The sequence below is a fragment of the Cucurbita moschata genome, unplaced genomic scaffold (genome assembly GCF_002738365.1).
Source record: "Cucurbita moschata cultivar Rifu unplaced genomic scaffold, Cmos_1.0 Cmo_Scf00008, whole genome shotgun sequence".
NCBI lineage: Eukaryota > Viridiplantae > Streptophyta > Magnoliopsida > Cucurbitales > Cucurbitaceae > Cucurbita > Cucurbita moschata.
Window position 1 is genome coordinate 3,392,572 of NW_019268524.1, and position 12,453 is coordinate 3,405,024.

The 12,453-nt window shown below is 38.0% G+C and overlaps 3 protein-coding genes and 1 long non-coding RNA gene across 4 annotated transcripts in view; 1 reads left to right on the forward strand and 3 right to left on the reverse strand.

Moving 5' to 3' along the window:
* Positions 1-708: 708 nt before the first annotated feature.
* LOC111446768 (MORN repeat-containing protein 1-like) lies at positions 709-3,200 on the reverse strand. Its single transcript, XM_023085718.1, has 3 exons — positions 2,032-3,200; positions 1,145-1,373; positions 709-1,024 (listed from the first exon to the last, which is right to left on the reverse strand). Exons 1-3 carry the CDS (start codon positions 2,931-2,933, stop codon positions 860-862), a joined length of 1,296 nt encoding a protein of 431 aa, XP_022941486.1. The 5' UTR covers positions 2,934-3,200; the 3' UTR covers positions 709-859.
* A 2,378-nt stretch (positions 3,201-5,578) lies between these two features.
* LOC111446769 lies at positions 5,579-7,981 on the forward strand. Its single transcript, XM_023085719.1, has 3 exons — positions 5,579-5,663; positions 6,548-6,666; positions 7,405-7,981. Exons 2-3 carry the CDS (start codon positions 6,617-6,619, stop codon positions 7,640-7,642), a joined length of 288 nt encoding a protein of 95 aa, XP_022941487.1. The 5' UTR covers positions 5,579-5,663; positions 6,548-6,616; the 3' UTR covers positions 7,643-7,981.
* Positions 7,982-8,219: 238 nt separating this feature from the next.
* Positions 8,220-11,908, reverse strand: LOC111446766 (nitrate regulatory gene2 protein-like). The gene is made up of 4 exons (XM_023085714.1): positions 10,501-11,908; positions 10,215-10,426; positions 9,702-9,925; positions 8,220-9,597 (listed from the first exon to the last, which is right to left on the reverse strand). Exons 1-4 carry the CDS (start codon positions 11,906-11,908, stop codon positions 8,811-8,813), a joined length of 2,631 nt encoding a protein of 876 aa, XP_022941482.1. The 3' UTR covers positions 8,220-8,810.
* A 35-nt stretch (positions 11,909-11,943) lies between these two features.
* Positions 11,944-12,453, reverse strand: part of LOC111446771 — a 1,967-nt gene continuing 1,457 nt past the window's right edge. Inside the window, exons 2-3 of the long non-coding RNA XR_002711143.1 lie at positions 12,268-12,382; positions 11,944-12,072 (exon numbers count right to left, since the gene is read on the reverse strand). This is a non-coding gene — a long non-coding RNA (uncharacterized LOC111446771). The remainder of the gene's footprint in view (positions 12,073-12,267; positions 12,383-12,453) is intronic.

The window sequence follows — 12,453 nt, forward strand, 5'->3', positions numbered from 1 at the left end:
GAATCTGAAGGGAAAAGGGAAGAAAAGGTTAGTGATGATGGGGTTTGAAGAGGGAGTTTTGGAGGATGATACACATGATGGAGGCATGTGGTAGTATGTGTAAAAATTAAGACCTACCATTATCCAAATGGGACACAATCATCCCACATGCCTTCCTTCTCTTACCCATCATAAAAATATCCCATTTTCTTCTCTTTTGTCCCCCACCTCCCTGAAAAGAATTCAAAATAAGTCTCGAATCTTAAACTTTCAATCTTATATACAATAACGTTGGGAAGGTAGGTGAACCAACGAGATACTGATATCTCATGTATCTCATGTACTAAAGAAATAGTCATTGACAGAAATGACGGAGTTGGATGTTTGAAGTGTTCTCGAAGTCATTAGAGCTATATTGGCTACAAATCTCCCCTTTTTGTGTCTACCTACCCGAAAAAATAATGGTTACATAGTTTTGGGTTTGGAATCAAGACTATAGACCTGTTTAAATGAAATAATAAAACATTCCATAAAGATGGCTTGATAATGCAGCTATATAGGTGGGGATTGAGTTGAAAGGCCTATTAGACACGTTCTACCGAATAAACATAAACGCCTATTAGACACGTTCTACTGAATAAACATAAATCTAAGACGTTTGGTAGTAGGTTTGGTTCTTTAGGGAGCTTTGGGTTTGGGCAAGAGAGTTGAAATCTCGAGAAAGAGAGGTAGATAAAGTGGTGTATTTCATTAATATAATATACATTGTGTGTACAAGTTGCAGTGTAATGATACTGATAGGAACTTAAAAACACCTCCGGTGGGTTTTTAGCCACCAGGGTTTTTGTTTTTATGGCTGTTCTATAAAAGTTAGCAAACCTTACATATCTGAACCGCAAAATTTACCGTCCATTCGATTCTGAACGGCTTTGATGGCGGCCACTCTGGCCGCATTGGCCGCTCTATTAGCAGCAACCACGGCTTTACTCACTTGTTCATCCATCCGGGGAAGATTTATAGCATTCTCTGCTGCCTTTCTAGATGCCTGCATTTTGTATAAACACAATCAGAGATCGGAGTGAACTCAATTCACTGTAAAGTAATTACAATTCTCATAACAATGGTGACAACAGATCAATGGATGGATTAAGATTAGTGTAGGTACCTGAACAGCTTGGAGAACGGCATCACTTAGCGGCGGGAGAGGATGCTTGAGGTTGCTAGCATCCCACTCGCCGCATTTGGCTTGGCCGTTTCGAAAAGCATACTTGCCGTAGCCTTGCCTATGACCTTCATGCCATGATCCTTCATAACAATGGCCGTTTGCAAAATGGTAGATTCCGAAACCATGTACTTTGTCCCCGAAGTATTCTCCAGCGTATCTATCTCCATTTCTACAGCACAAGCAAATGGAGTTTGGAATTCTAGTTAAATTAATGTACCCCCAACAGAAAACCAGCCAGCTACTTTCTCAAATAAACAAATGACATTTCAATGCTAGATGCGTAAAGATCAAGATAATTTATGATATGGGTCCATCGTGTAGAATTCTATATTGCAGCTTAAAGTCAGATTGGGTTCACAATTTTTTTTATTACATGTTCTATCTCCTGGAGGATTTGAAAGTATTGTGCACAGTGAAAAGAGATCAGGGAATTCCAAACAGAGACGTTTCTTTGTTTAAAGTAATAAGAAATAACCAAATTGCTTCAGAACCCAGATGCTAATAAATCTACAACAAATTGAGAAACAGCCTGGAACCAGATCGCCCAAGTTACCAATTCTAGCAAGATTACGTTTATACAAAGATAATTTATGCCAATAAAATCAACCAGATTCCTACCAAAACGCAACCAAATTGAACTCTGACATCTTACAACCAAATTTTTGGGCTCAAATATATCACTGTTGTATGAACTGTAAGCAATCAAAATCCAAAAAGAGTAATCCAATGAAATTCAAGCAAGAAAGCTTCAGAGAAACTGTTTGGAGTTCAAAAACAGGAGGAAACAAACCAAAACAATTGAAATTCCTCAATAATTGCAAATTTACCTGAAGTAGTAACATCCAAGACCATGCTTAACGCCGCGCTTGAACTCGCCAACATAGCAGCTACCATCAGCGCAAGTCTGAAGTCCAACGCCATGGCTTTGGCCATTACACCACTCACCGGCACAGGAATCCCCCGTGTAGAACTTATATACTCCAAATCCATGTCTAAGACCCTGTCGATACTGGCCCCTGTAACGACTCCCCTTCGCCCAGCTCTCGACGCCATAGCCATCGTACCTCCCATCGACCCAATCTCCTTCGTATCTCCCACTTAGGAAATAGTTGTAAACCCCACTTCCATTACAACTCCCATTGTAAAACTCTCCCTCGTAGAAATCGCCATTGCTATAGTACTCTACGCCCTCTCTGATAATTTCCCTCTGTTTTACGGCGTCGTCTTCGGCATCGTTCGAATCCCCAATGTACCATTGGATCGGAGTCGAATCCGTTCTGGAGAAACAGAATCTGTTCGCATTTTCGTGCAATGAATGCTTGATAAACGAAAGAATCTGTGAAATTAACCGCTTATTCTTGCTCATAAACACAAGCGTAATAGCAACAAAAATCAGAGCCAACAACAAATTTTCAGACGGGAGTAGCCCATCCTTCCTCAGAAAGAAGAAAACGAAGAGCAACGAGAAGAAGATGAAGCAAAGAAGCAAAGCAACAGCAACAACACAGTTCGCAAATCGGTTCGATCCTGTTCTCGGCGATGAACCCGACCTACGAGGCTTCTTAGGCCTCTGCTTCTCTTCATCGTCATCCTCCTGATGACCGACCATAAAGTTTTCTCCCTCGTTAACGGACGATAAACTATGAAAAGACGATCGGAAAGTCGGTGACGAACGAAGTAACGACGACTGAGTTCTCGTAAGCTTCAAGTTGCTTTTCACGCCATCCATTACAAGCCCGATTACGACCGAATCTTCAATTCACCTTTTCTCCTTCAAAAACCACTCCTGTACCTCGAAATACTTATCATCAAAGCACTTCTGTGCTCTGCCGGTAACATTCCAGGGAAACGGCGCAGGATCAGCAGTATCAAACTGCACAAATTAACCAAAAAACACAAATCCGAAGGAGAAAATTGAAGAACAATTTCAAGTTCCCTACGATTTCTCTCGATTGTTTGTAATTTGGAGATTATAAAGAAGAAGAAGAAAATGGTGCGAATCGGAGACGACGGACCAGGTTTTATATATTTAAACTGAGAATCGCTGGGTGGGGCCCGGTGAGGAATGCCGTGGAATCTGGGCCGTTGATTAGTTTGACGGTCAGATTGAATTGTGCGACGCTCCGGTCTACGCGGGATGTTCACGGTCGTCGGATTCAGATTCGGGTCTTGATAATGATTCCATGTCGATGATACTAGTTTAAGTAAGTTGATCGTGGTGTAATCACCGTTAAATTGGAAGTCATGATTCGATCGGACGGCTGGAACCACTGTAACCGTAGTTTGTTGAACGGGTAAGCCTAATAATTTTAGTTTATTCTATTTTTTTTGTTATTTTTTAATATCCAATTTTTTTATAAAAAAATATTAACTATTTTATTATTGTTAATATTAATAGTTTCAACTAAATTTATGAACTAAAAGAGTTATTATTTACCGATTAAATTAAATATTTTAAAATTTTGTAAATTTCATCATTTACTACCAAATTTTAACTTAGAATAATATGGTTGAACTAAAATATATCAAATTCTTAGGTAGAAATGGAACGGTAAAAAAATGAATTTGTAAATAATTAGGATTTTTATTTTAAATGCATAAATAGTAATAACAAATTAATTAACAGTCTGGGTGAAAAATGGTTGAGAGTAAGAGGAAGCAAGGGGTGAAAAATTTAATGGTAGAAAGAGTAATTAATGAGACTTCGGAGGGCAGTTAATACCCTTTTTGGAATTTTATTTTTCTGTAGAGGTCCTTTTCGTAAAAATCTTCCGTACTTTAAATTGCGTGATTTACAAGAAATTGAATTTCTTTTTCTTATAAAAAACGGTTTATTAATAAAAATATTCATAAATTTCTACTTCTTAAAAAAATTTAAAATACTTTTAATATAAATTATTAATACTCTATTTTTTAAAAAAATAAAAAATACTCTTAATTTTTAAAATTAAAAAATATCCTTACAATTATTTTATATTTTTAAAAATATTTTTTTTTAGTTTTTAATATATGGGCGTAAATCATTTATTTAAATATCTTGAATTAGAAAATAATTTATTTGAAAATAAATGGTCTATTTTAAAATTGAAATAGTGTTTTTTTTTTAGTTTTTTTAAAAATAAGTTGAGGATTTTTTAAAAAATATTTTAGAGAATTTAATAATATAAGAATTATTATTATTTTATTAGAAATGGAGAGATGGTTGAAAATAATTGGGATGTGATTATGAATTATGTAAACATAAATAATTTAATAATAAGATAGACTAGTTCATTAATAATTTATAATTAATTCATTAAAATTTAAGTCTCGTAAATCAGTATTTATTATAATAAGATTTTATATTCATATAATATGACAACTTAAAAATCCTCTTATTCCATATTTATGGTAATAAAAAAGTTACTGTTTTTTTTTTTTACTTCTTATCCTATTAAATTGTTTTAAATTATTTTGAATTGGTAAATAATTGACGTGTTTAAAGGAGATGGAGTAAAAGTAAAACCAATTAACTCCTTTCCATAGTGGGTAAAAGAGATAACTAAATGTAGTAAAATTTTGAGTGTTGGGATAGGTTCAACAATAATTAATTGTATTGGAGTGAAAGTAGTATGTCGCAATTTTCATGTCAAATCGAGCAAGTGCCTACCCGATCCTCCAATCAGTGAGAGTGTAACCGTCCAAGCCCGCCACTAGTAAATATTATTCGTTTTGACTCGTTATATATTGTCGTCAGCCTCACGGTCTTAAAACACGTCTACTAGGGAGAAGTTTCTACACTCTTGTAAAAAATGATTCGTTCCCTTCTCTAACTTGAACTGTTATAGAGAGAGACAATGTCTTCTCTTACGACTTCATGGTCACTATATGCTCGTGCATTCTCTAAAGTGGTCCATTTCAAAAGATAATTTGTCATAAACTTCACCGGCACGTGTCTCGTTCAATTCATCCTTTGTGAACGTTTTACCAATTGGGTTGTGCGGTCTCTTAATAAGAGTTGTTCGAGTATCCTTTAAGATCGTAGGTTTAAGCTCACTTATAAGAGAACAGACGTAAGACGTATTGTTCGGTATTAAGCCAAGCAAGTTATGAAGTTTTTATCGAACCATAAGAATAAAATTCTAAAATTAAAAATTTTAGAGACTAAATTTTAAATTATTTACAATTTAATTATTATTATTTTATATTGCGATGTATAAATTATTATTATTTATACATCTTATTATAATTTAAATATATTGACTATATTTTATTCTTTTTTAAGTTGTAGTTAGGGGCCAAAGTGTAAATTGAGTTGGTCAATTTTATTTTCTTTAAAATAATTTATCGAAATTACGGACGACATGTCGACATTCAACACCATATAAGGGCTCTGGAGTTGGATGGGAACTCCATAAAGTCGATGAATCTGTAAGGTTCTTGCCGGAGAAAAGCCACTCCACCGTTAACCAGTATTCCGGTATGTGAAATCTTCTTGTTCTTACTTAGTCATAATCGTTCTTCTTCTATCTTCAATTCTTCTCTGGCTGTGTTTAATTTAATTTTGCTTAGTTTCATTCCACCCGATTTCTTCCATCACTCGATTTCGTTCTTTCTGCAAATAGGAGCGATTAGCTCGCAATGTGTTGCTAATTCTAGTTGCACATCAAATTTGATCATTTGGACTTGTTCGTTCTGTTATTGAGGGCAATTAAGGTAGTGTGAGTTGAGGAACGGGTGTAAATAGAAATGTAGGTTTATGGTAGGGTTTTAGAGCCTTCGCTCTTGATAATTGGTTGAGGATGGATGTTGATTTAGAAGGAACTACTAATTCTGCGTTGGTTTCTCTGTTTTTTTTTTCTTATGAAAAGATGGAACTAGCGTTTGACTGTGTTTGCCGCATTGATGAATTGAATCCTCCATGGACACCTCTTTCTGATAGTTAACTGTTCTGGAGATGCATGATCTTGAAATCTCATGAATTATTCTTTTCAAGTGTTCTAATCGTGAAGTTGAATTCTGCTGAATGTTTTAATGTGTTTGCCACATTGATGAATTGAACTCCTCCATGGCGCCTCTTTCTGTTAGTTAACTGTTCTGGAGATGCATTATCTTGAAATCTCCTGAATTCTTCTTTTCAAGTGTTCTAATCGCGAAGTTGAATTCTGCTGAATGTTTTAATGTGTTTGCCACATTGATGAATTGAATTCCTCCACGGACACCTCTTTCGGATAGTCAACTGTTCTGGATATGCATTATCTTGAAATCTCATGAATTATTCTTTTGAAGTGTTCTAATCGCGAAGTTGAATTCTGCTGAATGTTTTAATGTTGTTCGCTGACATCTCCTCTTTCTCTCTCTCAGCTAATAGTCAAGTTGAATTTCGCTGGTGTTTCTCACAAGTAATTGAGCTCATTCAATTGCGGGAGAGATATGGGAAGCCAAGAAACCGTTAAACATCTCGAGGAGTGTTCAGTGTCAAAGTAAGCTGTCACCTCCTACCTTTTCTTCTATATTGTTATCATCTCTGATGCGTTTTCTTCTTTTTCAATTGTTGAAAACCGGATTATCTGCTTCATGAAGGAAAAAAAAAAAAGAAAAAAAAAGGAACTTTAAAATGTTTATATGGCCATGATTTAAACTTCGGTAAAACAACCTAGCTGTTCTCGTTATCTATTTTAGCTATTACTAAGGTTATTTGGCTAAGATGACAGAAAGAATCTTATGAAGTTTTACAGTTTGAAATCTAAACTAGATTGTTTTGTCATTGTAATCTTGCATTCCGCTCATTCGAGCATAGTGTTTTGTTCATTTGACCAATGATTATAGGCGCCCTCGAGGCTTCGCCTCTTGAAGAGGCAAGAGGCAAGACGCAAGCCTTGAGGCACTATAAAGCGTAAGCCTCAACTTTAATCTAAAATGATATCTTTAACGTCGCTACTATTATCACTAATAGGATCGACTTAGTCTAGAAATTCTAGTCCTCAATGTTTTTATAGCTTAAGTAGTAAAAGTAGCTATATTTGAATTGTTACAACTCGACCCTTTATACTTTAGAGAACGATGCAAATTAATATGATTTTACGAGGTATGGAGACTTTAAGCCTCTCATGGTCCAAAAAAGGGCGAGTTAGAGTCCCCAGCCTCAAATTATAAACCTCAATAGCCTTTTAAGCGTTGATTTTGGGTTGATTCTTACTTGTCATTGAACATTCACACAGTGCGTTGGGAACTTGGGTATTCTCAGTAGCAGGAGCGTTGCTAGCAATTCCAGTGGGAATAAAGAGGAAGTCTCTGGCACCCCTTGTGTTTTTTGGCACAACTGGTACAATGCTTGATATCATAATGGGAATTAGTGCCTGTGAGAGAGAACATGCTGAGCGTCAAATGAAGCTATTAGAAGAAGCCCAAAACTCTGCACCCGAACCCTCTGTTGCTGAATCCCATTCCCATTCTTGAGATTGTGCTTACACGTTTGTGTCACCTTAGTAACCTGCCCTGCCCTGCCCTGCCCTTGGCTGATTTCTTCAGCCTTCTTTCAAAACCCAGGAACATTTCTGCCTTCACTTTATTGTTTAGCAATAAAATTATACTTCAGACCAAAATTCTCTTGTTCATGAAGGACGTTGAGAATTTAGTTTCATTGTTCCCTTGAAGAAATCGTTCACAGTTTCATTGATTTTTCAACAAATTTAAATCCTGAAGGCTTAGCTTTCCCTAAGAATCCCAGTTTGCAGCATATGTGAAATTTCAGGATAATTGCTTCACATGAAGTTTGGCCTTGAAGGACAAAAAAAACTCAAAAGCCATGTAAGAAACATAATTTTCAATACCAAAAATAGGAAATTAAGACTCAGTTCTATTTTAATTTAGCTTTTGGTAAGAACGAGTTCAATTATAAGGAGGAAGTCGATTAAAAATTTAAAATTTTGGTTAAATGTTCAAATCTCTACTCTTTCGCCGAAAGGAAAAAACGAAGCTCTGATAAAAAATTGGGTTAGTTCTTCCATCTAGAGACTGTAGGAGCTAATGCAAATAGCAACAAATGCACCAATAAATGAATTTCTATACAACATTCTTGTTCCTATTCATCTAAATGAGGAGGGTGCTAATGCTAGCTCTCTAAGCAAAGCAAAGCCAAAATTTTCAAAATCTGCACCATCTTCGCAGCTCTCCAAGCCCACATCAATGACCATCATCATCATCAATATCACAGACCTCTATAATCCAGGTTCTCTTTAGCCCTTCAAAGATCCCTCTGTAATTCTAAATTATAATTCAACTTCCAATTCCAAAAATCTCACCTCTAACTTCTAGCTTCTCTTCATTTTTTTTTTTCTAGTTTCTCAGTGTTTCTAATCCTTTTCCATGGTTTCCTTCTGCTAGCCTAATAATTTACATACACCAGGTGATCTCATTGGCTTATATATGTACATCATGAAAGGAGGGATTCTTAAATACATGCCTACCAGGATTTGTAAGTGTCGGTATGTAGTATGCCGGAGTGCATCTCCCGATCCGCCAATAGCACGCTGGCGGTGTGAAAACATGAAGTAGTAGGCCATGTACTGCATCATACAAACCCAAAAGGGTGCTCGGAGCCTAGCTGTATTACAGGTACTAGCATCTAAGAGTTTTGAAGCCTGACTTGCTCGTGTGCTTTCGTAACCTCGGAACTGAACTTTTCCAATGCCTCAAAGATGGGAACCAAGCCGGCCTGTATGCTATTTGAAGCAGCATTGTGAACCAGTTTAATGGAATCCTTGTGTTTTACTCTCTCATCGTATAACTTCTTCCTCAGTGAATCCAAATTAACTTTCAGATCATCCGGTTGAGAAACTTCACTTTCAGAAGGAATTTTTGAGACTACAGTTACTCCTGATGCCTCATCTTGGTCAGATTTCAACATAGCTCTCTCCATTCTTAAGGTTCTAAGGTGTTCTTCAAAATCCTTGTAAAGGAAATTGGCTTTGATCCTCTGACGTTGTTCCTCATCTTGCCTTTCCCATAACTCATGCAAGTTTAAAGCAAAACCATGAATGGCACCAACCACTTTGTCTTCTGAAATTTCAAGCATAGCTTGGTGCCAATCATTGCAAATAATGAAAATCGGTGGAGCTCCCATCCGACCTGGTGAAAAAGGAGCAATACCATCAGCAGTTTCTTCAGGCTCGTTGTTAAGGCATCGTAGGAGCCATCCATTTAACGATTCGACATAAGCTTTTTGGGTACGAATCCAATCGTTAAATCTAGCACACCAGTTGACAAGTTCCATTTCAAGATCCACTGTAGCTTTCAAACTCTCATCTCTTCTAGATCCTGTTCTTGCTTTTAATGACCGAATCTTGCTCTCCATCACTGCTTGAAATTGTTTCTGATGGCATTTTAGAATAGATCGCCACATCTTTATCCACCTACATGTAACAAAGAGGCTTTGATAATCAAGACCAAGTCGAGCTACAATGATACAATAGATTGTAAAAGAATCAACCAATCAAGAACTTCAGTGTTTGGATACCCATGAATCAGCTCAGATAGTTGAGGCTGCAATTCTTCTTCCCGCAACCTATGTATCCTGCTTGATATAGCATCAGCAGCTTTGATACAGATGTCGATCTTGGTTAATATCTTCCTAATCGATGCATGAGTAGCATCAATTTTAGTGGTATCAGCTCCATGGTCATCTAACCTTTTCAACTTCTTGCACAGTTTTTCATAATCAACACGTAACCTTTCTTCATCCTGCCAAAAAACACACAACAGTAGTGAGAAGAGTGAACGTGTTTGTGTTCACTTCAGCAAAAGTAGAGTATAAAAATCAGATTTTAACAGTGTGCCTTCACCAGATTCGACGGGGTTTGAACAAATACTCTATCGGAAACATAGCAAACGGGTCGGGGGCTATGAACCCGGGAGAGGAAAGGACAGTGTACACATAAATATCCAAACAATTAGGTTACCTAAGACTCTTTGACAAGTTCAAATCAACCCCATAATCAAGAAGCAAAAACAAACATAAAGCCATTAATACCTTGACTTCTTTGTACAGTTTCTTCTCCCATACATAAAGCTTCTCCAACGTAGATGAAAGGCTTCCATATTTCAACTCAAACTCATTGCCAGGACTGCCATCTCCAGTGTATGCTTTCGCCATTTTCAGCGTCTTATGGTCCAACGAAATCAATGGCGGCGGAGAAGATGCCGAGGAACGGGCCACCGAGTACTGGATCCGAGAAAGCATAACTGCAGAGAGAGATGTTTTAAGGAATACAACCGGAAGAAGAAAAAGCTTAAAAGACCAGTTCTTGAGTGCCAACCTTTAAGTGCAGTGAGCTTAGACCGATAAGGCAATCTCCCAACTTCAAGCAACATTGATACCTCTTTCCCATAGCTAGAAGCAGCTTCAAATTCATCCTTAATTTCATTTACAACTTCCTGAAGATCCCTCGTACCAAACGCAGCGAATGTCGCTAAATTACTTTTCTTAGAAGATTCAACATCTAAGGTCGAAGTCTCCTCGATCTCAAAACTCACCTCTTTCGTCTCCACTGGCTCCTCCTGTTCCGATTTCCTCGACACAATTGTATCAGGACTGTTATCCATTCCTTTCTCCTTAGATACCGGTGAGCTACCACAATTTGGCAATGGCACTGATTTTGAGCTGCCCTCACTACTCTGAGGCGGAACAAACTTAGAAGTCCCCTCCCCTGAATTTGTGTTCTTTCTCATTGTCTCCATATTCAATTTCTTCCTCTCTTTAAGTTCTTTCAGAGCTTCAGGCTCCGTTTCATCTTCCAATTCAGGTATCCCTTCTCTCTCCCTCACTTCATTGGAATCAGGACTGCTCTGAGTTGAACCATACCCATATGTATTCCCTGAATTATAATCCCGGTACCCATTATCATAGCCATCAAAAACATTCATGAATTCCCAAGTAGAGACCTGCGGCGGAGAAGGAGGCGGCGGCGGAGTAGCAGGGCGCCTCGGTTGCTGATTATACTGGTTATAATCAGGTTGTGAACCCATTGAAAACCCATAGAACCCTCCATTTCCATACTGCGGATATGGCGGATATGGCGAATAACTGTGAGAAGGATCAGGCCACTGCCCATCTGAAGCTGCATGAGTTTCCGGTCCATCGTACATCACCGTCGTCCCTGGAGTGGTTGATCTCTGCATATAATAGGCGAATGTATTCGTCGGAGAACTCCAATCAGGCGGATAAACATAAGGAGGAGGAGGATGGCTATAACCTTGATCTGGTAGTACCACTGGACTATCTTCAAGATGAATATGACCGGAAGCATTGTGTTCAGATTCAGAATCCGATCCAGATGACAAATGCAAGTGAGAGCAATCGATCTCGTCCGAAACCGAAACAGAATGTAAAATCGAGGAAGACGAAGACGAGTTTATGTGTTTCTCGCCCGATTCCGGCGTCTTCTTCTTCTTCCTCCTCTTCTTCTTCTTCCCTTTACCTTCATCAGATGGCAGTGTAAGAACAGGAGAACCATGGGAGGAGGAAGAATCAGCACCAGAGATCACAATCTCTTCGTCAACAAATTTCCTTATGGCTTCGCCAATGTCTTTGAGAGATTCAAAATACGTGACATGAGCTGCAGCAAGAGCGTAACGATGGCGAGACGCAGCTTTGATGAACTCCTTACGCTCTCTACAAAGAGTCACCAATTGAAGCTCCTCCACCTTGGATCCTCCACACCCCATGGCAACAAAAACCACAGCAAAACCCTAAGCCAATACCACCATAGTACAACACCAGCATAACCTCCCCTCCTAATCATGGCCGCCGCCGTATCCATCCGATTCCAAATCGACGGCGAAGAAGCATCATGAACAACATCAACAACCACTCCAGATCCAGAAATAATCTACTGGACAAGAACAGCAAATTTCAGAAATCAATCGAAGAAAAACAGAATGAAGCAGCAGTTCATACAAAAACTCCGACCTCCGATTCACACACATTACATCAAATCTCCAAATACGAACTGAAGAGCTAAAAAAGAAGCGCCATGGAAAGGGAGGGAAACCACGCAGAGGTGGAAGAAGGAAGAACAACTGACCGTTGAGATCGATGAGGACGCGTAATAGCCGTCCATGCGAGGAGCACAGAATCAGAGAAAGAGAGAGAAATGGAAAGAGGAATAGTAGTAGGGATTAATTACAGAATCCCAAATTCTGAACATAAAAACAAGAACCCAAATTCACAAATTGCAGAGATTAAAAAAAAAAAAAAAAAAAAAAAAAAA

What these genes read in the sequence shown, in the direction of transcription:
- LOC111446768 (XM_023085718.1), bottom strand. Translation starts at nt 2,933, where the DNA reads ATGGATGGCGTGAAAAGCAACTTGAAGCTTACGAGAACTCAGTCGTCG. An exon ending in CTTGGATGTTACTACTTCAG is followed by an intron (nt 1,374 to 2,031) that starts GTAAATTTGCAA and finishes CTTGTGCTGTAG; the next exon opens with AAATGGAGATAGATACGCTG. An exon ending in CCGTTCTCCAAGCTGTTCAG is followed by an intron (nt 1,025 to 1,144) that starts GTACCTACACTA and finishes TACAAAATGCAG; the next exon opens with GCATCTAGAAAGGCAGCAGA.
- LOC111446769 (XM_023085719.1), top strand. Translation starts at nt 6,617, where the DNA reads ATGGGAAGCCAAGAAACCGTTAAACATCTCGAGGAGTGTTCAGTGTCA. An exon ending in GAGGAGTGTTCAGTGTCAAA is followed by an intron (nt 6,667 to 7,404) that starts GTAAGCTGTCAC and finishes ACATTCACACAG; the next exon opens with TGCGTTGGGAACTTGGGTAT.
- LOC111446766 (XM_023085714.1), bottom strand. Translation starts at nt 11,908, where the DNA reads ATGGGGTGTGGAGGATCCAAGGTGGAGGAGCTTCAATTGGTGACTCTT. An exon ending in AACTGTACAAAGAAGTCAAG is followed by an intron (nt 9,926 to 10,214) that starts GTATTAATGGCT and finishes GTTTTTTGGCAG; the next exon opens with GATGAAGAAAGGTTACGTGT. An exon ending in CTATCTGAGCTGATTCATGG is followed by an intron (nt 9,598 to 9,701) that starts GTATCCAAACAC and finishes TGTTACATGTAG; the next exon opens with GTGGATAAAGATGTGGCGAT.